Source organism: Phodopus roborovskii, unplaced genomic scaffold (assembly GCF_943737965.1).
Source record: "Phodopus roborovskii unplaced genomic scaffold, PHOROB, whole genome shotgun sequence".
Taxonomy (NCBI): Eukaryota; Metazoa; Chordata; class Mammalia; order Rodentia; family Cricetidae; genus Phodopus; species Phodopus roborovskii.
This window is the reverse complement of record NW_026126448.1, coordinates 18,224,480-18,249,924: the sequence shown is the minus strand read 5'-3', so window position 1 is coordinate 18,249,924 and position 25,445 is coordinate 18,224,480. Positions and strand designations below refer to the sequence as shown.

General features: G+C 48.5%; 1 protein-coding gene, 1 long non-coding RNA gene and 1 pseudogene across 2 annotated transcripts; 2 read left to right on the top strand and 1 right to left on the bottom strand.

The window, feature by feature from the left end:
- Positions 1-837: 837 nt before the first annotated feature.
- On the bottom strand, positions 838-1,875 carry LOC127225432 (glyceraldehyde-3-phosphate dehydrogenase-like; annotated as a pseudogene).
- A 3,856-nt stretch (positions 1,876-5,731) lies between these two features.
- On the top strand, positions 5,732-17,759 carry LOC127225094 (antizyme inhibitor 2). The gene is made up of 9 exons (XM_051188352.1): positions 5,732-5,742; positions 6,248-6,431; positions 7,376-7,549; positions 8,585-8,757; positions 9,458-9,592; positions 10,908-11,073; positions 12,107-12,254; positions 16,780-16,880; positions 17,538-17,759. The coding sequence occupies exons 1-9, from the start codon at positions 5,732-5,734 to the stop codon at positions 17,757-17,759; spliced, it is 1,314 nt and encodes a 437-aa protein (XP_051044309.1).
- A 456-nt stretch (positions 17,760-18,215) lies between these two features.
- On the top strand, positions 18,216-18,967 carry LOC127225048 (uncharacterized). Its single transcript, XR_007834765.1, has 2 exons — positions 18,216-18,275; positions 18,708-18,967. It is a non-coding gene; the product is annotated as an uncharacterized LOC127225048 (long non-coding RNA).
- The last annotated feature ends 6,478 nt before the right edge of the window (positions 18,968-25,445 follow it).

Genomic DNA, 25,445 nt, shown 5'->3' with positions numbered 1-25,445 from the left:
CTGTCAGTTGCAACAGCATGGATAAGTCTTGCTAAGTGGATAAGCCAAGCCCAGAGGTGTGCCTATCACACAATCTTACCTATCTGTGGAATCTAAGAGTCAGGCTTATGGAGATGTAGAGTGGAGCAGAAGTTCCCAGAGCACTGGGGTGGGGGTAGAGAGGGAAGGGGTGACTTTCGGCATCGAGGACCCGCTACAGCAGCACAGCACAAAAGGCAAATGTTCTGGGGCTCTGTTACCACAGGCTTCAGAGGGCTTTTGTTTGAGACGGGGTCTCATGTAGTCTGGGCTGGTCTTTGACTCTTGAAGTTCTTTTTGTTTGTTTATTTGGTTTTGTCTTTAAACTTCCTTCTTTCCTTCCTTTCATTCTTTCCTTCCTTCTTTCCTTTCCTTCTTTCTTTCTTTTTTTGAGACAAGTTCTCTCTATGTAACTCTGGCTGTCCTGGAACTCACTCTGTAGACCAGGCTGACTTCGAACTCACAGAGATCTGCCTGCCTCTGTCTCACAAGTGCTGGGATTTAAAGCATACACCATCATGCTTGGTTTATGCAGCTGCAAGTGTCAAACTCCAGCAACTTCTCTACCAGTTGAGTTACACCCCCAGCCATAAAGTTAAGAATGTACTTTTTTTTTTTTTTTTTTTTGGACAGGTGCAGTAAACTTTATTGATGATACTCAAGAGAGCAGGGCTCCCTAAGCCCCTTAATTCTGGGGGTCTGGGATGGAAACTGTGAGGGAGATTAGTGTGGGGGATTGTTGGACAGGGACGGCTCAGCAGCCAGGGCCTCTCTCTTGCTCATGTCCTTGCTGGGGGTGGATGGTTTAGGATGGGCTTCTTACTCCTTGGAGGCCATGTAGGTCATGAGGTCCACCACCCTGTAGCTGTAGCCGTATCCATCGTCATACCAGGAAATGAACTTTATGAAGTTGTCATTGAGAGCGATGCAGCCCCAGTGTCAAAGGTGGAAGAGTGGGAATCTCTGTTGAAGTTGCAGGAGACAACTTTGTCCTCGGTATAGCCCAGGATGCCCTTCAGTGGGCCCTCAGATGCCTGCTTCACCACCTTCTTAATGTCGTCATACTTGGCAGCTTTCTCCAGGCGGCATGTCAGATCCACGATGGACACATTGGGGGTAGGGACATGGAAGGCCACGCCAGTGAGCTTCCCGTTCAGCTCTGGGATAACCTTGCCCACAGCCTGAGCAGCACCAGCGGATGCAGGGATGATGTTCTGGACATCCCCACACCCATCATGCCACAGCTTCCCGGAGAGGCCACCCACAGTCCTCTGTGATGGCATGGACTATGGGCATAAGTCCTTCCACAATGCCAAAGTTGTCATGGATGACCTTGGCCAGGGGGGCTAAGCAGTTGATAGTGCAGGAAGCGTTGCTGACAATCTTGAGGGAGTTGTCATATTTCTCATGGTTCACACCCATCACAAACATGGGGGCATCAGCAAAAGGGATGGAGATGATGACCCTTTTGATCCCACCCTTCAAGTGAGCCTCAGCCTTCTCCATGGTGGTGAAGATGCCAGTAGACTTCACAACATGCTTGGCGCCAGCATCACCCCATTTGATGTTGGCAGGATCTCGCTCCTGGAAGATGGTGATAGCCTTCCTGTTGATGACAAGCTTCCCATTCTCAGCCTTGACTGTGCCCTTGAACTTGACGTGGGTAGAGTCATACTGAGCATTTAGACCATATAGTTGAGGTCAATGAAGGGGTCATTGATGGCAACAATGTCCACTTTGCAAGAATTGATGGCAGCCCTGGTAACCAGGCGTCCAATATGGCCAAATCCGTTCACCATTGTGTCTCAGAAACGAGGCTGGCACTGCATGAAAAGATGCGGCTGTCTCTAGAACAGGGAGGAGCAGAGAGCCGTTAACAATGTACTTTAAACCATGTATTTTTATACTGCTGAGAGAGGGCAGGCAAGATGGCTCAGTGGGTAGAAATGTTCGCAGTGCACGCATGAGAACCTGACTCTGATTTCTAAAGCCCACGGTGCAGGCAGGAAACATACACTTCTGAAAGTTATCTTCTGCTACACCCGAGTGCTGTGGCACATGGATGCCTGCACATAATGCAAACACACACACACACGCGCACTCACACACTCACACACGCACACACACACACTCACTCACGCACGCACGCACATGCGCACACACTATAATAATAAAGTTAGGGAATAAAATAGCTAAAGAGACTATTTGAATTGCTCTCACCAGAAAGCAACAGTAACCACTTAATGTGAGGGACACGCTAATGACTCCAAGTTTATTATTCTGTGATATTTACATTAATAAAAAATGACACTGTACTCCATAAATAATTGTTTAGGTGTCAATCAAAAATCAAACAAAGTTTGGGGCTGAAAGTGTATCTCAATGGTGAAGTGTTTGCCTAGCAGGTGGGAGACCCTGGGATTCTGGGGACTACACCCCCAAAGTAAAATGAAAACCTAAAGGATAAAAAGTTCCAACAAAGAAAGGGTGAGCCGATTGTTCTTAAAAGTCATTGTCACTGTTGCCATCAACTTCATTGTCCTGGTTATTAGTAGAACCAGGCACTTAGCTAAGCTTCTCACAGGTGAGACCTTCTCTCACCTGTCACATTGTGTCATCTCATGTCATTCAATGTCATCTTGCCCCATCCCACTCCCTCCCATCCCATCCTGCCCCTCCCATCCCCTCCCCTCTCACCTTACACCTTCCCATCCATCCCACCCTATTTCATCCCATCCCATCCCATCCCATCCTGCCCCTCCCATCCCCTCCCCTCTCACCTTACACCTTCCCATCCATCCCACCCTATTTCATCCCATCCCATCCCATCCTGCCCCTCCCATCCCCTCCCCTCTCACCTTACACCTTCCCATCCATCCCACCCTATTTCATCCCATATCACCCCATCCCATCCTGCCCCTCCCAACCCAACCTCAGGACCTTCCTGAGATGATGAAACTGAGACTTTAGGGGCTTTGGTCTAATTGGGGAGGTGCAAAGCTAGAGATAGGCTTTTCCATAGTTATCTGGTAGGAGAGGATGGTGTCTCCATGGAAACAAGAGCCTTTTCACCTTCTTGTTTGGAACAAAAGCTGCAGGTCTTATTCAGCTCCTCCATGGTTTGACAGTGGGATTCAAGAGACCCTGGTGGCTAAGGGATCTTCTCTTGATCCATTGAACATCCTCCTTCGACTCCAGGCTCCTCCTGCTGTCCCTGCTTGGACTTCTGAGTCCCTGGGAACCTGGAAGCTTTGGCCCCTGATGGGAGAGGAAAGGGCTGGAGGCTTTCAGCTGGAGGATCACCAGATCCTGAGCCTACAAGAACACCTTGACCCTGTCTAGTGGCCAAGGGGACCTGCTGGCCAGTTGCAATTAGGTACCTGTCACCATCCAATGCTTCTTGGGGTCTAAGAGTCAATATTAGAAAGTAGAATGATGAGTCAGAAATTAAGAGTATTTGCTGTGAAATCCCAAGGACTGGACTTCAAATACAAGCACCCATGTAATAAGCCAGGCATCCTCACACCTGTACAGGCATGTGTACCCAAGCATACACACATGTGCATATACTAACACAGATACTTACACACATTTAAATAAGTAAAGCACATCTTCTGGGGTTGGAGAGATGGCTCAGTGGTTAAGAACACTAGCTGGTCTTCCAGAGATCCTGAGTTCAATTTCCAGCAACCACATGATGGCTCACAACCATCTGAAATGAGATCTGGTGCCTACTTCTGGCATATAGGCATACATTTAGGCAGAACACTGTATACATAATAAATAAATAAAATCTTTAAAAAAACATGTTTACAGAAAGATTCAATACTATACTTACTTTCAGCCTAAAAGCCAAGAAGCTATGGGGTCCGAGATCTGAGGTATCAAAATAATACATCCCTAAATCAAGGGCACACCTACTTAAGTTATACCACCATCAAGTCAAAGCTAGGCAAGAACCAACTCCCACATCCTGTGATGCCAAGAAGCATCGGGCTTTATGATTGTGAATTTGCATTATTCATAAATTCATATAATCAGACTTCCATAGTGTCCTCTATTTGATCATATATGAGCTTAAAATGTCACCTCCTATAGTTATGTTATTTCCATCTGCTTTCTTAAATATGCTTTATGGCTTGTTTAAAAACACATGTTTAGAGGTTGGAGAGATGGCTCAGTGGTTAAAAGAACTGATTGATATTTCAGAGGACCCACGTTCAATTCTCACCATCTACATGGTGGCTCACAACCATCTGTAATTCTGGCTCCAGGGGACCCAGTGCCCTCTTCTGACCTTTGTGGACACAAAGCAGGAATATGTTGCATAGACATACATGGAGGCAAAATAACACACATTGAACGATTTCACAGTAATTTTACTGGCATCAGCTCTTCTTTCTACCATCCAGTTTGTTCTGTGAAACTGTCCTTGCTGGCCAGTGGCTGAACCCTCCTGCTCAGAGTCTGTCTGTGGACCATGGTTCTTCCCCATGATTCTAGCAGGATTCGGAGTCCTGTGGGTTGGGATAAACATGCTATTTTTACCCTGCTCTTATTTTAATCAACACAGGAGACTCTATGACCTCAAAAGAAACATGCGCATATGTTCCAGTCAGTGTGTGTGTGTGTGTTCATGTGTTCCAGTCAGCATGTGTGTGCATGTGCGCCAGTCAGTGTGTGTGTGTGTGTTTGTGTGCATGTGTGCCAGTCAGTGTGTGTGTGTGTGTGTGTGTGTGTGTGTGTGTGTGTGTGTGTGTGTGTGTTCCTCTCAAGCAAGGCATTTTGCCGCCCCTTGTTTCAGATTCCGCCCCTTGTCACCTGAGGCCCCATTTTCCAGATGAAGAAACTGAAGCTCAGAACAGTTAACTGATGCACCCATGGCCACATTTTCGGAGTGGGAAGGCAGGCTTTGCCATCTGCTATCCTGGAGAGGGAGGACCACAGAGGGGCTTCAGGCAAGAGGCAGGCTGTAGGAAGGGACTAATGAGTAGGTTTATGTCTGGGTTAAGACCGACCATGTCTCCAGCTCTCCTGTCATAGGAAGACCTAGGCCCTTCTGTAACTAGCCCCTGGTGTACCCACTCTGCCCAGGAATCAATAGGAGCATAGTCATTGTTTACTGAAATAATATTGAACTTACTTGAGTTGTAACTTGAAGGTACCTTCTTAAAAGGTGACAGATGACATCCTAGAGTTGGTCCTGCTCCAAGGTGATGGTTCCATCCTGGGAGGGTCATCAGGTCACAGAGAGTCCTTAGAGGCTCTCACAGAAAGGGAGGGTGAGGAGAGATAGGGTGGGGCAAGATGGAGTAGCACAGATAGACTACCAGTTAAATTGGCAGCAGAGAGCAAGGGGGTGCATGAGAGCCCAGCACATGCTCCAGCCTGCAGGCTCACCTGATTAGTTTTGGATTCTGCTCCCAGACGCACCCCCTCTATAGAGTGAGCTGGACACCTCTGGGGAAGAGGGGAGAGGTGAAAAAGTTTCTGGGCTCTCCTGCCTCTCAAGGTGGCCAGCACTTGCTTTTGACAGGTGTTCCCATCCCTGAACACCTGTCAGTGGGCACACCTTGGAAGGTGTGATCGCTCCTGGAGGTTTGGGCTGAAGGTAGGCTTCTTGTACCCTGAAATCTTGTTGGAACCGGATTTCCCCACAGGTATTTTCCCATCACCCCGGCTCTCCGTGCTGTACTTGAGGAAACTGGTCATAATGGCTACAAGGTGAGTCACGTGTGGAAGGGTCATGGACATAGTTCCTGTAATGACCAGATGCTCTCTGGATGCCAGTGACTCCACTTTGGTCTGAAGGCTCTCTGGCTATTTCAGGGGGACCCAGGAGGCCACCCGACCTGAGGAAAGTCCCTTTCTTTCCTGGTGAGAGCAGTCACAGGTCTCACGTCTAATGTCCTATGACATACAGTTGGACTGCTCTACTGAGTCCCAATTTCTCATCTTGAATGGGGAGAGTGTGGGAAGGAGCCTGGAAGAGAGTCATATGCTTCCCTTCTGATAGAATGGCCACTGCGCCTTGTTTGTCACCTGCATCCATGGCTCAGGCCATGTGCCATCAGTAGCCTGCTGTAAAGATGGAAAATATCACAGGGCAAGGTGGGATTCTTGCAGCTGAGTGGGGCCCAGGTTTCAATGACCTGGCTGTTTTGACTGTGGGAGAGACAGCAGGAGTTGTGGAAGGAAGAGACTGGGTCCACAGAGTTGTCCTTTCTAGGATGCCAGAACTGTGCCCAGAGAACACCTCAGCTGGAGTCTCAGGGATGAGCACCTGCCCTGGGGACCTAAGGGAAAAGCTGGGAGCCTCGGGAAGCATGTGGCCATCAGAGCCCATCATCCTGGGTCCAGAGGGATCTGCCCGGCAGCTGGTCCTGAGGAAGATTCAGGAGCTCTCTGCCGAGGTAAGGAGGGAAGGTGAACCCTACCCCTTCCATTACTGGTACCCAAGAAGGCTTACAGCTTGGAGGCCATCATACCAGGCTTTCCCAGGGCCTGTACTGGGCATAGTGAGCTCTGCTATCCTTTACGTTCCCTTCCTTGACACTCAGGTTTACCCTCAACCAAGCCATTGCTGGGGGCTGAAGCTGTCTGTAGACCAAAGCTACCTCCTGGCACTTTTTTTAAAAAAATAATTTGTTTATTTTATTTCATGTGTATTGGAATTGGAGCCGTGAGCTGCCATGTGGGTGCTGGGAATCAAACTCAGGTCCTCTGGAAGAGCAGTCAATGCTCTTAATAGCTGAGCCATCTCTCCAGCCCCCCTGCACCTCTTTAAAGAGATAAAAAGACCAGAGTTCAAATCCTTTCTTCGCCACACATGATGGTACACTTCTTTAATCCCAGAACTCAGAAGGCAGAGGCAGGTGGATCTCTAAGTTGGAGGCCAGCCTGGTCTACAGAGCTAGTCTAGGACAGCCAGCTACATAGAAGAGATGATGTCTCAAAAAACAAAATTAGATTAAAAAAATAAAATCCTCTCTTCATCATATTCTTGCTGCATGATCTCAAGTCACTTGTTATTATTATTATTTTTTTTTTTGACTAAGCTTTTGTTTTCCCTGGCCCTTGAAAAGGGAGAAACAGTCAGTGGTGAGTTCGAGGCCAGCTTGTTCTATAGAGCAAGTTCCAGAACAACCAAGGCTACACAGAATAACCCTGCCTCCAAACAACAACAAAAAAGAAAAACAAAAACAAACAAGCCAAACAAAACAAAACAAAAACCCCACAAAGTGAAATGGAAGGAGAGGAAAAGAAAATTAGAGGAACAGTACTGGTTTTGTCATGGAGTGAAGAGGACTCCAGGACCTAACCTCCCCACCTCCCTCTCTTGTTCTTGCCCTAACAGGGCCACCAAGACCCCTTCATGGTACTTGACCTGGATGTGCTGGTCGGCCGCCATCAGGCCTTCCTCCAGGCCCTGCCCCAAGTCCAGCCCTTCTATGCAGTGAAGTGCAACAGCAGGCCCTGGGTGCTCCGAGTCCTGGCTGCTCTGGGCGCGGGCTTTGACTGTGCCAGTCAGGTGAGTCTGTGCCAGCTTGCCAGTCACCTCTCCATGGGCCTGTCACATTCTGGAGAAACACTGCCCAGTGGTCAGGAGATCAGGGATGGGGACTCTGGCCCCCACAATGGTTACTGGCATGTTGAGGCTTTTTGTTGTTGCACTGATGGTTTTTATTTGTGCTGAGTCTAATGTAGAACAGGCTGTTTTGGGATTCACTACACAGCCGAGGGTGACCTGGAACTTCCGGTCCTCCCACCTCTACCTTCCCAGGGCTGAGATTACAGGCCACCAGTTTACTAGGTGCTGAGTGGACCCAGGACTTTGTGCATACTATGCAAGCCCTCTACCAACTGAGCAGTAGCCCTGGTCCCTTAGACGCTTTTACATGAATAAATGAGCAAATTGCTGTGATCAGCCTTGCACATGGCTATGTGACAAGACCAGGTAACCTGAACTAGGGAACCGGGTCCTTTCCTGGCAAAGCCAGTCACCCTTCTGAGCCTCAGTTTCTCCCTGTGTAAAATGGGACCAACGCTGAATAAGACAAGGACGTGACGGCTCCTAGGTAAGTATGGCTGAGGAGGTTTTTACTGTAGACATGAAGGAAGGAGCAGCCAGAGGCATCCAGAAGAGTCCAGCAGAATAGACTGAACCTGGCCAGCAGAATAGACTGGACCAGGAGAGGGGGGGGGAGTGAGAGGGGAAGAGAAGAGGAGGTCAAGAGGACCACAAGGGTGCATGGGAAGCAAGAGATCACATAGACAAAACGCCTGAGTCATATGAATCAGAAGCTGGGGGGAGGGAAGCAAAGCCAGTCCCTGGGTGGGAGAGGTTGGGGGGGCAGCGTGAGAAGTGCTGGGAGAAGCCACAGGTACTGAGTGAGACTTGTCCAGGTTTCTTTGGGACCTGATGCTCTCCCAGTGACGGACCTGGTTCCAGAAGGGATTCATTGCAAGGCATCCCCATTCAGGCTGAGATCCTATCCCCAAAGAGTCAGGAACAGGAAGGCAGGAACAGCAAGGCAACTCCAATTCTGGCCTTCACCCATGCTAGGGGGAGCTGGAGCAGGTGCTGGGCTTGGGCGTGGCCCCCTCACGAATCATCTTCGCCAACCCCTGCAAGGCCGTCTCCCACATCCAGTACGCAGCCCGCTTCGGGGTGCAGCTTATGACCTTCGACAGTGAGGAGGAACTGGCTAAGGTGGCCCAGCACCACCCTGGGGCTAGGTGAGATGGCAGGGATACATCTGGAAACAGTGGGCCAAGGGACTCCAACAGATGGATCTGGACCTCAGCAACCAGGTAGAAGGTGGCTCCAAGAAAACCTCTGCCAGATGGCAGGTACAAGGGTTCAGTCAGGCGGTCAGTGCCTTCTTGGGAGCACATTAGCACCAAATGGACTTGTCTCTGCACTGGCACTGGACAGAGCTTGGCTTGAGAAGGTCTGGCATCCATGCTGTCTTAGAAAAAGTACTTATTCTAGAGTCAGAGCAAAGCTCACATTTCGGATTCATTAGCCATATGCTGTGTGATCTTAGGAAAGCTGTGTGACATCTCTTTTTGTTTTTTGTTTTTTGTTTTTTTTTTTTATTTTTTATTTTTTCAAGACAGGGTTTCTCTGTGTAGCCCTGGTTGCCCTGGAACTCACTCTGTAGACCAGGCTGACCTCGAACTCAGAGACCTGCCTACCTCTACTTCCCAAGATAATAGATTAAAGGCCTGAGCCACTACCACCCAGCCTATGTCTCAGATTCTTTAGAAAGTTTAATTGTGATTCTTTCCTACTTGTTTTTGCCTGGCAAAATTCTGTAAATAACATGTGTTCACTCCTTGGTCTCCACCCTCAGTAGCAGGGATGGGTGGGAAGGTGGGAGGGCCTCGGGGTTCCTGTGTGCCCACGCCACCTTCTTGCTTCTTGCTCTTCCAGATTGGTCCTCAGGATACAGATCCAGAACAGTCAAAGCACCTTCCCGCTGAACGACAAGTTTGGAGCTCGTTTGGAGGCTTGTGGACACTTGCTCCAGGCTGCCCGAGAGCTGGGGTTGGCCGTGGTGGGGGCCTCGTACGTGAGCACTGGCCTTTCCTGTCTTGATTTCTATTGCTGTCCCTAGGCAGCCAAGGACTCTCAGGGACACCTCTGCTTTGTGTATTTGCTAGGCCTAGAGGATGTGAGACTCTGATAGCCTAGGGGACAAATTGAAGTAAACATCAAAAACTTAACGCTCCAGATATACAACATTTTCAAACAGCATTTAAAAAAAATCAAAACAAATGCAAAATCTCCAAGATGAGAAAAATTGGAATTTTAAATGAAGTCAGGATTGATGCTGCTGATTTCTTTTCTTCCCTTGGGGTCTAATCACTTTACAGAGCGAATCTCACTTGGAAGTTTTTTACATATCATTCCTCCAGGATACGTGCATTCATTTTGCTCTTGAAGGGATTCTGAAGCATGGGTGTGGGGACACACAGTTGTAATCCCAGTACTCTGGAGGCAGAGGCAGGAGGGTGACAAGGTCAAGAGCTGGCTGGACAATAGGAAACCCAGTCTCAAAAAACGGGGCGGGGGTGGGGGTGGGGCTAGGGACATAGCTCAGATGGTGTCGTTCTTGTCTGGTATGCACCAAATAAAACCAGGGTGGTGTGCAGCCTTTAATCCCAGCACTCCAGAGATGGAGGTGGGAGGGTGAGAAGTTCAAGGTCACCCTTGCTTATATAACAAGTTGGAGGATAGCTGTGCTATATGAGATACTATTTTAAAGAGAGAGAGAGAGAGAGAGAGAGAGAGGGACTGCTGCCATTTTTATGTGTTTCATGGCCCCAACACACTCTTTTAATTTGAAAAGTAATTAAAATTTTAAGATATTTACTCATGTGTATGTGCCTGTGTGTGCGCATGCCATGGAGTACATCTGGGGGTCAGAGGACAACTTTCAGGAGCCAGTTTTTCTCTCTCACCATGTGGGGTTCAGGAATTGATCTCAGTAGGGTTTGGCAGTGAATGCCTTTTCTCCCTGAGCCATCTGGCCAGCCAGGCTTTGCATGTGATGAGAAATCCTTACTCACCTCATCCCCTCTGACCTCAGTTTATCTTCAGGGGGCGCTGGGTTGTGGGGTTTTAGCTAAGAGAAGGAGAACCCCTTCACAAAGACATCAGGAGTGGGCAGCTGGGGGAAAACTCTACTTGGTCATTAGCTCCGACTGGGTGATTTGTGACCAAGTACACTTACACCTATGGGAGCCGAGTGGACCAGTATTGTCTTGTCACTGGCTGGCACTGGTCTTACAGCCCCTGGGTGGGTGTTCCTCAGTGTCTTTGTCCTCACACTGATTTGAATTTCCACCTGTGTGTCTTCCACACCAATGGCCACACTCAGCTTCCACGTGGGTTCCGACTGCCAGACACCGCAGAGCTACAGGCAGGCCATTGCTGACTGCCATGGTGTGTTTGAGATGGGCCGAAGGGCTGGCCACCACATGAGTCTCTTGGATCTTGGAGGGGGCTTCCCTGGAACTGAGGGCTCCAAAGCTAAATTTGAGGAGGTGAGAGGGATGGCCCCAGGGCATGAGCAGCTTGAGGTGGAGGGATAAGTGTGCACGAATGCCTGTGTGTTTGTACATAAACTCTTGCATAACTGGGAGTCTGTTTTCGGACACTGTGGTTTGATTCTGACAGACATCTTCACCTGATGACATGTGTGGCTATAAGTGTGTCTGAGTGTGTGTTCCCAAGTATGTCTGGGTGTGTCTGAGTGTGTGCACCTCAGTGTGTCTGAGTGTGTACACCTGAGTGTGTCTGAGTGTGTGCACCCAAGTGTGTCTGGGTGTGTTTGAGTGTGTGTACCTGAGTGTGTGCACCTGAGTATGTCTGGGTGTGTGTGCCTGAGTGTGCACACGAGTGTGTCAGAGTGTGTGCACAGGAGTGTGCCTGGGTGTGTCTGAGTGTGTGCACCTGAGTGTGTCAGAGTGTGTGCATGGGAGTGTGTCTGAGTGCACCTATTTGTTGTGCCTCTTGTGTTGCCTCAGAGCTCTAGTCCAGGATCAGGAGCTACATCTAACAATGGTCTTCTCTTCCTCTTCCCCCTTTCTGTTCTTCCTCCCCTCCTTCTTCCTTCTGTTCTCCCTCCTCCTCTCCTGTCCTCCTCCACTCCCACCCCTTATCTTCCTTCTTCCCCCTCCTCCTGTTCTCTTCTTTTTTATTCCCAGCCTCACATGAGGTAGGTGTTATATCCCCAAGCTATCTCCACAGCCTGCCTGTGTCCTTCTTTAGACCTGTTAGCCACTGGCCTTGGATAGGCCTGGTGCACACTCATGGTCCCTTAGCTTCAGGAGACCACAAAGACATTCTGTCTCTGCTGACCATGTGCCAGTTATTTGCAATGTCACATTCCTCAGGGTGCCAGAGCCACACACTGGTTGTGTGCTTTGGCCTATCCCAGCCTAATTTCTAACTGTTTCTTCTTGAATAAGATGAGGCTGTCTCAACAGCTATTGTAGGGACAAAGGAAAGAGGGCTGGCTGGTCATGAGAGTCACATAGACTCAGGACACAGCAGAGGCTGGATCTGTCTCCACAGATGGCTAGAGTGATCAATGCAGCCAGGGCCCAGTACTTCCCGGAGGGGACTGGTGTAGAGGTCATCGCAGAGCCTGGCCGTTTCTATATGGAGTCTGTATGCACAACTGCTGTGAACATCATAGCCAAGAAGGCTGCACTGGAGTCAGGTAGGTGCCAGATGTAGCCACTGTCCAGGTGTCCCTGGGACTCAGGGAGAGGTTGGACTGTGGGTCTGGGTTATACCCTGGGTGCCTAATTCTGGGAATTGAGATCAGAGTTGGGCATTGGATCAACCCTATCCGTGCACTGTTTATTGTTTCCCAGAAGAGGGAAAGGTGAAGGACAGAGACCAAGGTGCTCTTCTAGGTAATGGGTGAGCCTACCCAGGCTTGAGTGAGCAATTGCAAGGTTCAGCCTCTAAGACCCTAGACACCCATTACTAAACCTAGTCAGCCAGGAGCAGACCCTTTGGTGCAGGACAGTTTCTATCAATGACAGAGTGCGTGAGTACAAGCTCCCACAACAGGTAAAACAGAGCTGACTGTCTGTGATCGGACACATCCCGAAGGCTGACATCCTCCGGTGACAGTACCTTTTGACACTCATCACCATGTTTCCCAGGAGAGCTCTTCAGCTATTTTGCCTCTGAGTGTGGGAGGAAGGTGGTATTGCCATGTTCCCAGAGAATGAACCAGAAATGCATTCATGGCAAAATCGAGAATATTCCCAAGTCTGCATCCACTGGGTTAGCCCTCTTTGATATTCAGGACTGAGTGACATTGACATGTAAATATTTATCCGTCACTCTGATCCCCTCCCCTGTCCTTTCGATGAAGTGTCTCACTGGAGGATGCTGGGGTGTAGCACACCTGTCCTCAGTCATTTCCTTACAGCCAATTATAAGGATTTGAGAGCTTGTTATTCATTACATCAACAAAAGCAAGAGCTGCCGATCTACAGAAGTCAATGACAGCTGAAATACATAGTCTACCTCATGTCTGCTCACCAATCTTGTGAGACAACTTTGGGTCTCCCCCAATGAACATGTGTAGGCATGGAGACTCAGAGAGAGACAGTCACTTGTCCAAGGCAGCACAGCTAGTCAGTAGGGCATCCAGCCCATGTCTTCCTGACTACAGGGCTGGTGCCCTTCATCTCTAGCCTCATGATGAACTCAATACAGAATTGATCTAGGTACCACTGGAATCGGGGTTAAGGAGATAGGGAGGAGAAAGAAAGGAAGCCAGAGGTGAGAAAATCTGTGCTCAGAGTCAGCATTCAAATGGCTGCCTATTGCCCAGATGTTGACAGAGTCTGAGTGGAATCCTGAATGCAGGTTCAGGAGTGATGATGTGAAGAGAGACTAAGATGGCTGTGAAGAACAGGCTTGGTAGACGGTTGTGCCTGCAGGATCTGGGAATCATGTAACAAGAGTATGTGGGAGCTAGGGAAAATGCTGCCACAGGTTTGTTTGAGTAATATCCATAGAGGCAGCGTGTTGGGAGGGAGGGAGCCATCTGCAGCCGTTGGTGTTGTCAGAGTGGGCACCGTTTCATAGCACACCCAGGATTTGTCCTAAGGATTTGTTCTAATTAGCTATGGCAAGACATGCTTACATGGAGACAGCTGCCTCAGATACATTTTTACACACAGTTTCCCAGGGACAGGCATTCCTGCATGAATTATCTACATAGAGTGGATTGGGTGAGAAAGGAGTCTTCACTGTGACATTTGTTTGTGGATATAGGGTCTCGTGTAGTCTAGGCTGACCTGGAACTTGCCATGTGAGGGGGTCTCTGCAGGCAGGGAAGCGAGCCTTGAAAAGGTGATAACGAAAACTCGATTCAGATTGATGTCATCAACCTGGATCAGACTTCAGGGAGTCTAATATTGGGTGGTTTATTGTTCGCATATTTAAACACAATAGAATTTGGAAAAAGATTTCCAGGCATCAATCATTCCAATCCCAGGTGCACAATAAAGCTTAAGGTGTGACTAATATAAACTTCTTTACAAAGTACACGTGATGACGAGAGTGGGTTCTATAGCTATAAGAATCTAGTGTGGGCTCTGATCGAGACAGCATAGAGGTCAGCAGGCTGTAAAGTACATGTGGCATCTCCCCTAAGGATGGGTTCTGTTGATTGAAAGCTAACAATCAAGGTCTATGGAGGGACAGTCTGGGATAGACACTTGGGGATTTAGGTGAAGTTTGCCCCTACAGATAGCAAAAGGGCACCAGGTCATTAACAACCCCCACTCCAAGCTTTCTGGGAAGAATGCAGGTATTTTATTTCCTCCACTGAGGAGACACCCCTAAGTGACTAATGTTCCTGGTTTCTCCAATAGCCATGTAGCTGAGAATGATCTTAAACTTCTGACCCTCCTGCCTCTACTCCCCTAGTTCTGAGTTTACAGATGTACACCACAGTTGTTGTGGAATATTAGTTTAAGATGTGGTACATTTATTTATGCTGTGGAATGTTTGTTTAATGATGCAAAGATGCATTGCATTTTTTTTTACATTGCATTTGTTTAAGTCCATGAAGCTGTGTTACTTTGTCTGTCTAAAACACCTGGCTGGTCTAAAAAAGAGCTGAACAGTCAATAGCCACGCAGGAGAAAGCATAGGCAGAGCTGACTGGCAGAGAGAATAAATAGGAGGAGAAATCTGGGAAGGGAGGATCAAGGAGCAAGAAAAGAGGAGAGGAGGCTGTCAGGGGCAAGCCATCCAACCACCAGGCCAGCCACGGAATGAGAAGTAAAGAAAGGTATATAGAATAGAGAAAGGTAAAAGCCCAGAGGCAAAAGGTAGACTGGATAATTTAAAAAAAAGCTGGCAAGCAACAAGCTAAGCTAAGGTTGAGCATTTATAAGTAAGCATAAGCCTCTGTGCATTTATTTGGGAGCTGGGTGGTGCCACGCCCCAAAGAGTAAAAGGGTTAAAACACACACACACACACACACACACACACATACACACACACACAGACAACTACACACCATTGATGGGAGATGTCATCAATGGGCGTGGTCAGTGCAGCAGTGCGGGGGTGGGGGAGCGGATATCTCACTACACACCATGGCTGGTTTTATGTGGTGCTGGCTTTGTGTATACTGGTCAAATTCTACCAACTGAGCTATATCCTACTATACATTTATTTATTTATTTATTTATTTATAGATAGGGTCAGCTTGTAGTCTAGGCTGGCCTAGAACTTGTGGCAACCCTCCTACCCCAGCTTCCTGAGTGCTGGGATCATAGATATGAGACACTCCACTCCACTCCACTTCCATTGTGATTTATGAGGGAAGAAATGACGAGGTTGGGCATTCAAGACATGCTTTGTTCTGGCTGGTCTTGGTGATTTCAATGGCCCCAAAGTGTAAGGATGGCTCTAGTCTTTGACCCTAGGGTGACAAACACCAGGAGAAAGTGACTGGAACAGTGAGCTGAGGAAATGGACCACAGGGCAGGAGGTAGCTCAGCAGTTGAGAGCACTTACTGTTTATTGCAAAGGACTTGTGTACAATGCTCAGTACCCAAATGGTGGTTCACAACCATCTGTAACTTCAGTTCCATGCCCACCTGTGGCCTCCATGGACACTGCATGAATGTGGTGCACAGACATGCATGCAGGCAAAACATTGATACACATGAAATAAACAAATATAAACATTTAAAAAAGGGAAGCAGCTGGCTGCTTGGGCTCTGGACTAGTGGTTGTATGTGAGGGAGGCCATTTTGGAGGACAATTATTGCCTCTAGGAATCAGCTAGCCAGGGAAGGTCAGACTCCTCTGTGTCTGCAGAGCCCAGACGCCAGAGTGTCAAGACTAGATATGCTGGTACCCACCTGTTATGTCAGCATCCAGGATGAGGGAGGGTAAAGATTATGAGTTCAAGACAAGCCAACACTACATAGGCAATGTGGGCTATGAGACTTTATGTCAAACAAATAAACACAAACAAGATAAAGTGGGGTGTGGTGGCACGTGACTGCAATCCCAGCACTCAGGAGGGTTAGATGCTAAGAGCCCATCTGGAAAGCTAAGATCTGTGGATACAGTTCAGTGGTAAGACACCTGCCTAGCAAAGCAAGGCCCTGTTAAGCCCATGTAAATAAGAAAGAGAGGAAGGGAGGGAAGAGGGAAGGAGGGAAGGAAGAACAGAAGGAGGAAAGGAAGGGAAGTGCAGTTAATAAAGCCTTCCCTAAAAGGAAGGAAATGTACACACTGGCAAATCCTGAAGTAAAACATTAAAAAAAAAAAAAAAAAAAAAAAAGCCACAGCTTCTGTCCCACCTCACACAGTAGGTGTTCAGGGGATAATCCTACCACACACACAGTAGGTGTTCAGGGGATAATCCCACCTCACACACAGTAGGTGTTCAGGGGATAATCCCACCTCACACACAGTAGGTGTTCAAGGGATAATCCCACCTCACACACAGTAGGTGTTCAGGGGATAATCCCACCTCACAGGCAGTAGGTGTTCAGGGGCCTAGTCCAAGCACCTGAACCTGTGTCTGGGGATATAATCCTAGGGCATCATCTACTCCTTTGGATTTCTGACAAGACCTAGTTTCTCCAACTGTAATGCAGGGGTCATGGTATCCAATCAGTCTCCCAAGTCGGAACTCATTAGGGACACCTCACCAAAACACTTCATCCTATCTACTTCCTGTTCCCAGGAGGCCACAAGAAGCTGGCATACTACCTCAATGAGGGCTATTATGGTGCCTTTCGAATCTTCCTCAGGGAGCCTGTTCCCAGGATACCCATTGTGGCTAAGGTAAGAGGACCTTCTGTGTCCTGAGATCACCAAGTCCTGAGGTCACCAAGTCTCAGGTCACCCATGCTCTGAAGTTGTCGTGCTGGACACGGGCGGGAGACACTGCATGTACACATCTGTGTGTTTCCTGGTGCACACCTGTGCAGGCACGTGTGTCTGTGGAGGCTGCATGGGTCTGATCAGCTCTGGATGATTCCATGTGCATCTCTCTATATGTGCATTCCTGGAACTCTGGAATGTTGGGGATGCAGGAGACTTGGAGAGTAGTGGTTCCCAAGCTCCCTTCACATTAAAGCCACCTGCCAAGCTGTTGAAGTCCCCGCTGCCCAGCCATGCTCTTATATGTATAAATAGATTTAAATCCCCCGGTTGAATCCAGCATCCATTCGTCATTAAAACGCCCCAGGTGACTCCATTGTGCAGAGGACTCTGAGGCCTGGTCTTGTTCCTCAGCATGCACACACGATGTATTTGTGGGCTGATAGGCTGAGACATGGCCCTGGCACCACGTAAGCTCCAGGCTCCCACAGAAGAACCACTCTATCACCTCTCACTGTGGTTGAATGGTGCTGTCCTTACTGGAGGGTCACAGGTGTCCCAGGGCCATGTCTAACATCCTAGCAATGCAATGAGACCCTTCCTTCCTTCCCCCTGCAGGAGTTCCCCTCGGAGCCCCGTCTCCTCCCCTGCACCCTCTATGGCCCCACATGTGATGCCTTCGACAGGCTCTTCTCGAAGGAGGTACAGCTGCCCGAGCTGGATGTGGGTGACTGGCTGATTTTCCCTGACACGGGTGCCTACACGAGTTCCATGACTTCCACCTTCAATGGCTTCCCGAGCATAACCATCTATGATGCCATGGGCCCCCAGCTCAGGTGAGCAAGGGGAAGGATATGGGGGGGCAGCTATGGGGAGCTTCCTCCAGACTCTGGGACTGGCAATGTGAGCTGGGGGGCTGAACTTGGGAGCCCTGGGCCCAGGAAGCACTCTGCTCTTCACATTGACCCTAACAGGGCCTAATGCATCTCGCCTCACTTTGCTCCGACCTCTGTCTGTGGGGTTGACTGGGTCCCAGCCTCTCCCCCAGGTTAAGTCAGGGACTGCTTGGGCAGCTGCACCTTGTGTGTGCCTCAGTGGGAGTAGAATCGAGCAGCTATGGAGCCGTCCAGCCCTTGGTGCCATGGCCCAAGCCCTGCTGGCTCTGGTGGCTTGTGATAACTCCCCAGTTCTCAGGACTGCACTTCAGAGGAGCTCCCGCTCTGCCCAGATCAGTACTCACCACCGAGGGTGTGTGTGTACATGCTATGAACATCTTGAACTGTAGCCACTTTTCCACAGGAGCCAACTGGAGACAGCACCTTAAGCCAGGGCATGGCCAGAATGGAGAGGCACCTGGTATGTTATGTGCAATGAGGAAAGCCTAAGGTCAGAGGGCATGGAGTAGACCCTTGGGGAAAAACAGAGGCCTGGCCTCTTCTGCACTAGTGAGACCCTTTTACACAATGGAAACTGTTGCCCTTCTTGAGTGGGCTTGAAGTACCAGCTGGATGTCCTGGGTGGCTGGTTTGGTATCTTTTCTGACCCTCAATCTCCTTAGACAATGAATCCCCATGGTAGTGGTGGTGGTAGGGTATGAGGGAGACAGGGACAATAGGACTCAGGAGCTGACACAGGAGCACCCCCTTCAGGGCTAGTCACCTTAATCTCAAAAAAAAAAAAAAAAAAAAAAGGACAGTCTCGGGGGGGGGGGGGGGGGAAGGACACTAGCAAAAGGGTACCTAAGAATGCTTCCAAACTTCACCTGATGAGGCTTTTTGGGATTCACAGTCTCTCCCAAGGCTTTCCCGACGACCTGCCAGGGTTGTGTCACAGCCTAGCTCCACTGTCTGAATGAATCTTCCAGCATCTTTGAACTGAAGAGAATTCTCCCCAGACAGCAATGGAAGGTGTGGGCTGCAGACACCTCCCATGGACGTGGGAAGGGTTCAGCCTTCAGGACAGGGTGCTACCAACTGGACCTCTGCAGAGCTTGCAAATTGGGAATGGAAACATTAATCTCTATCTATTAAAGGAGTTTTCAAAGTACAGATATGACTTGGCTTTGGTGAAAATATAAAATTGTGTTTAGATGCAAGAGCTGGTGTATTCTGTTTGTTCTGTGGGTCTAATTCTCTAGAACTATGAATATTTATATACATTTATTCATTCATCTACCATCCATCCATTTACCCATCTGTCCATCCTGCCAGCCTGCCAGCCAACCATCATCCATCCATTATTTATCTATTTTTTTTTTTTTTTTGCCCAAGACAGGATTTCTTTTTGTAGCCCTAGCTGACCTGGAACTTGCTCTGTACACCAGGCTGGCCTCAAACTCACAGAGATCTGCCTGCCTCTGCTTCCCCAGTGCTGAGATTAAAGGTGTGAGTCACTACCGCCTGGCTATTCATCTATTATTTATTCATCTCTCATCCATTCATGCCTCCACATCCTACCATGCCTCCATATCCACCATCCATACACTCAATATCAACCACCCATCCTCTTATTTACTCACCTGTCCATCCATTTATCCACCCATCAATCCACTATGCACCCACCTATCCATCTGCCCATCATCCATCCATCATCCATTCATTATCCATTATGCATCTCTCCATCTATCCAGCCACCCACCAGCCATCAGTCATCCATCTATCCACCCACCTGTCATGTATCCACCCCTCTATTCATCAATCTATCACCCATCTGTCTGATACCCATGCATGCACACATCCATTCATCCATCCATTCACTTGCCTGGTGCTGTTCTAGACTCAAGGGACCCATATCCAACATGGAGAGGAAAAGATTTGCCTTACAGGTAAGACACAGCATAAACAAGCACATAGATAAATGGCAATAGATGCTGTGGGAGCTTAGGAAAAACAAAAGAGGAAGAGGACTGAGTGAGCAGAAGTGTGAGGTACAGGGGTCAGGTGATCTCTCAGAGGCCTAGAGGAAGTGTGGTAGCGCATCCAAGAAAACCCTACAGGGAAAAGAGCCAGTCCAAAGGTCAGGATGATGAACTTCCAGTAAAGGTAGAAGACCCAAGAGAGTGAGCGGAGTGGAGAAGGGAGGTTAGGATGAGGCAGGAAGAGGGTCCAGGCTGGCTGGTCACGCATCCTACTGAGTCAGGGTTTTTATGTTAATTAGAGCAGGTGAAAGCTGGGCGTGGGTAGGGATGAGGGGAAGTAAAAACAGAGTTTGGGGTTTAGGGCCAGGCCTGCCCTTTCATGGACAGGGTACTGGGGTGGGGAGGGATCAAGACTGCTTCATCAAGTTTGACAAGACAGGCCAAGTGGGTCCTACAAGATTCAGTCTCTGAGGAGAGGTCAGGAGGAGAAATACACAGAGTGAGAGGAGTCCGTCTTGGGTAGCCTTCATAGTCTTGGGGCCAAAAGAAGGATGCTCAGCTCTGTCCCAGGCTGCTGAGGTAAGAGGCGAGGTGAGACAAGAGTGAAGAACTCTGATGCCATTGAGGGCTGCACGGTCCAAGGAGAGGGAGGGAGGAGCTGCCCAGCACCGGCCATCTTCTCTCTGGAAGGTGGCTACAGAGGCAATAGGAAGGAGGAAGGGGGAGCTGCAGGAAGAAGGGGACCAAGGGAAGAGGAAAGGTTCATTTTTGGGCCAGAAGCCACTCTTTATGAGTGAGAATGCTTAGAAGTCCTTCCGGGAGCGGGTGGGCCCTCAAGCCAGGCAGGGCAGGGTGGAGGGCTCACGATGCATTTGCGCCTGTGCAGAGGTTTGGAGCGAGCAGATTGAGGAAATCTGAGGTCGGGAAATCAGATTCGCTTCCCAGTGATTCAAGTGTCAAGGTCATGGAGAAGAGAAGGGGGCAGGAGGAGTTTTGCGTTCCCAGAAGGGAACAGGTGCGACAGCCAGAACGAGGCTGGGAGAGGACGCGCCTGCGAACCTCTGCGGGTTGTGCAGGGGCAGCTGGAGGCCTGCGGGAGTCAGCGAGCTGGCGGCTTGCCCTCACCCGTGTCCTGCCGTGGGCACAGGTGCAGAGCGGGTGGCTGGAGCCTGAGGTGGCCATGGGATCTCTGCAGATCCAGGCTCTGTCCACGGCCCCGGAAATCCTCCGAGGTTTTCCCCACCCACATATAGAAGCAACTTTCGTGGGTCACCCAACTAGTGTCAAAGCCAGGCATTGAAGTCAGCTGTCCTCGGTGCTCTCCATTGTCCCCAAGCAAGGCCTGTGCACAGGCACAGCAAGCATGGCTCTTGGGTAAATCCGGGTACTCCCTCCGCACGCGCGCGCGCGCACGTGGATTAGTCTAGACTTCAGCCATGGTACCTTTCCGCCACCTACTGATCATGATCGGAATTAAGCCTGAGTTGAGGGTCACTAGCCAGGGGCCGGCCTACTCTTCCTTGTATAATCTAACCATTTTGGTTACCCACTCGTTGTATTTTGGGCCTCCTGGCTGCTACACCTGGTCCCTCTCTCTCCCCTCTCCCTTCCCTTTCCCCCCTCCACATGGCCCGGCTGAATCTGGTCATGTCCACTCTGGACTCTCCCAGATGTCCCTAATCTGAATATGCTCTCCCATATATCTACAATAAACCTTTTCCTCCACCATACCAAGGAGCAGCCGTGTTTCCTTTCCTCTTCCTTCCTTCCTTCCTTCCTTCCTTCCTTCCTTCCTTCCTTTTTCATTCATTTGGTGCCAGAATCCAGGACCAGTCATGTTCCCTTCCTTTTTATTTCTTTTTTTTTTCATTCAGCAAGAACATTCCGTGTGGGGGGCAGAGGAAGACAGGAAGCAGACAAGGACGTACACAATAGAGAATGACAGAAGGTGAATTCAGACAATGACTGGAGAAGATGAGGTGACAGGGAGATGGCACCAGAGGATACACCAGACAGGTGACAGACTGAGATAAGGCTAGCCCAGAAGGGAGAAGTAACCATGACCAGAGAGAGTCTGACAGGCCTGGGTTGCTCTAGAAGATCAGAGAGAAGACCTGGCCCTCATGAGCCTCCTGCCCCAGCCTCCTGCATACTGGAATTACAGGCATGTACTGCCACACCCACCCCACTGTATGAGCTTTGTAGAAAAAGGGAAATATTGGGCTGGAGAGATGGCTCAGCCGTTAAAGGCTAGGCTCACAATCAAAAAGGGAAATGCCTGAAAATTGTATATAACCTTCTAAAAAATCACTTGCTATTTATTATTGTTATAGTCAATTGTTTCCCCAATATTGCATGCATGAAATGTTGGAGAAATACAGGCTAATAAACCATCTTAAGAAATCCTGGAATTTACCTACAGTTCTGATTTCTTATTCTTCAATCCCTAGGTTAGTATCTTCTGGGAATATAGAGACTGTGTGTGTGTGTGTGTGTGTGTGTGTGTGTGTGTGTGCATGTGAAGAGCAGAGGTGATATTCATTGCCATCCTCAGTGACTTTCCACTATATTTTTTGAGACAGTGTCTCTCCTTGAACCTGGGACTCATCCATTGGGCTAGACTGTCAGACCAGTGAGCTCCAGGGACCCACAAGTCTCTGCCCCATCCAGTGCTGGGGTTGTAAGTACAAGCCACCACCCTGGTGAGGGTTAGGGTTAGGGAGCAAAGCCTGTGTGCAGTGTTCCCCTGTGGGATCGGCTTCCATCCCTGCCTCCAGGTTTCTGGTTTTGAATTCCTGCGCTGACTCTCCTTAGTGGTTACCTGAAAGTGGAAGCAGAAATAAACCCTTTCCTCTCCAAGTTGCTTTTGCTCAGTGTTTGATCACACGACAGAGAGCAAACTAGAGCCCAGTTTAGACGATCTCTGGAGAAGGCAGACTATCAGGTCCCTGTTGTCGTGAACAGTCAGAGCTGTGTTCGCTTTGATGTGTCCTCACATCTTATTTAGCCTTTGGTTCCTGTTCTTGCTCTCTTCCTCTTGTAAGTCATTTGTTAATGAGAGCAGGCCATTTGTCAGGGTTTCCTTCCATGGCTGCCGAGTGCATCCTCACCGCACAGGGCTTGTGTTCCCCCCACTGACTTCTCTGCTCACTGGTGCATAGTTATTACAGGCTTAATCCCATTTATGTTTGATTTTTTTTCATTCTGACAAGCCTAAGCAACGAATACATATTCAGCATCAGGAAACCCTTTGCATTGTTCTCTCTCTGTCTCTCCCTCTCTCCCTCCCTGCCTCTCTCCTTCCTCCCTCCCTCTCTTCCTTCCTCCCTCTCTCCATCTCCTCTCATTATGAATTTCTTACTGCAGATCTGAAACTGAACCAGCTACTTTGCTAAGTACCTATAAATGGCATTGCTAGTTAATAGCGCAGATGAATGTTTAACTTCCTAAGACTATGTCTAACAATTTGCTCTTACTTACATTCCCATCAGCGATGTGCAAAAGTCCTAATTGCTCCAAAGTTAAAATTGCTATTTTTCCTTTTAGTCATTTTAGTTCTATGGAATCCTAAATCATTGTACTTTTTAAAATAATGTTTGTTGCATCATTTAGATAAACAGATTTTATCTAAAAACAAGATCCTACTGTGTAGCTAGGCTGCCTCAAACCTGTAGTCCTCCAGCCTTGGGCTCCTAAGTGCCAGGATTCTGGGATTCTGATCGGTCATCTGTGCATCTTCCACAAAATATCAGACATGTGTCAACAATCTGTGGAACCCCCACGAAATCATCTCAAACAAAGCCAGCGTTGCTTCATTGTCCTGTGATAGGAAGTAGGTAGTTGGGTTAGTACTACAGATGGCATGGGCTGCAATCAGGTGCAGCCTGACCAGGCAAAGGATCAGAGATGACTTAACGAACAGGTCTGGTGTCAGTTGGGATGGCACACACAGCTAGAGGCTGGGCTTGTGGTCCCCAAGTATATTAGTGTTCTCTAGAGACACAGAGTCAATAGAATGAATATATATTAGAGGGGATTTAATAGATTGGCTGTGCCGGTTGTGGTGGTACACGATGATAGGGTTTGCTGAAGGAGGCAGAGGCAGGAGGATCACGAGTTTGAGGCCAGCCTAGGCTATATGTTTTTCTGGGCATTGGCGGTGCATGCCTTTAGTCCCAGCACTCAGGAGGCAGAGACAAGCAGATCTCTGTGAGTTCAAGGTCAGCCTGGTCCATAGAGCTAATTCCAGGACAGGCTCCAAGGCAATACAGAAACCCTGTCTCAAACAAACAAACAGATTGGCTGCATGACACAGGATGAGTGGTCCAACAATGGCTGTCTGCACACTGGAGAGGCTGATAGTCGGCCAATGTTCAGCCCAAAAGACTGGATGCCTAAGCAGCTCCAAGCTGGTTTAGAGGATTCTGGGGGAACCGCTGGACTCAGTCCATGTTAGAAGGCTGAGGAAGCTGAGCTCAGTGGTCAGCACAGGGTTTGAACTCAGGTTGTCAGGCTTAGCAGCAAGTACTTTGACCCACTGAGCCCTCTTGCTGGCCCACAATCTTAAATGTCTAGGATACATCCGTCTAGTCCTTTTCTGAATTACTAACTCAGTTTTCTAACATTTTGTTAAAGATTTCTGCCACTGTGTGGCCTGTGGTTTAAAAATAATATTTGGTTTTAGCGTTAGATTATGTTGACCTCATAAAATATGTTGGGAAATGGTCCTCCTTCCTCTATAGTCTGAGTTTGTATAAGATTGGTGTATTTTTTTTTTCCAATGGTGCAATACCAGTAATGCCATTTGAGCTGGGGTGACCTTGATAAAAGGCTGAATTGGGTTGTCTTTTCTCCCTGTGTTGGTTTTGCTGTGTTAATGCTTTCAACGGATTTATTTCATTTAAGTGGTTTCATCACATCACAGAAGTTCATCCTGTTTTTTTTGTGTTTAAGGTTTGTAATAATATTCTCTGCTGCACCCTGATACTGGTAATGTTCTCTCTGTCTCTGTTTCTCTCCTTTCCTCCTTCAGGGGCTTACCACACAGCTCTGTCTGCCTTGGAACTCGCTTTGTAGACAAGGCTGCCTCTCACTCAGAGATCCACCTGCCTCTGTCTCCTGAGTGCCACGCCCAGCCTTTTGTTTTTAGGTGTGTGTGTGTGTGTGTGTGTGTGTGTGTGTGTGCTACTTGTGTTGGGGGTTCCCAAAGAGTTCAGAAAAGGGTGTGCCTTAGGTGCTGGGAATTGAACTCGGTCCTCTACAAGAACACAAAGTGCTTTCAACTGCTGAGCCATCTCTCCAGCTCCCCTTGCCCTACTGATTTTTCTCTCTTTTTATTATTGTTAAATAATATTTAAAGTATTTAAAGAACTTTAAAGCTTTTTATTGCTTAACTAATTAACCTATTTGTTTGTTTGTTTTCTTTAAGGCAGAGTTTCACTCCAAAGCTCAGATTGGTCTGGAATTCACAGCAATTCCTGCCCCAGCCTCCCAAGTGTTGAGTTTACGGGTGTGAACCAACATATCCAGCTTTTTCCTTTTAAAACTTATTTCTTCTTCTCACTTACTCTGTGTTTTCCTGCTCTTTTTAAAGCCTTTTTATTTTTTCTTAACCTTTGAAACAGTCTCATGTAACCCAGGCTTGCCTTGAACTTTCTGTGTAGCCGACC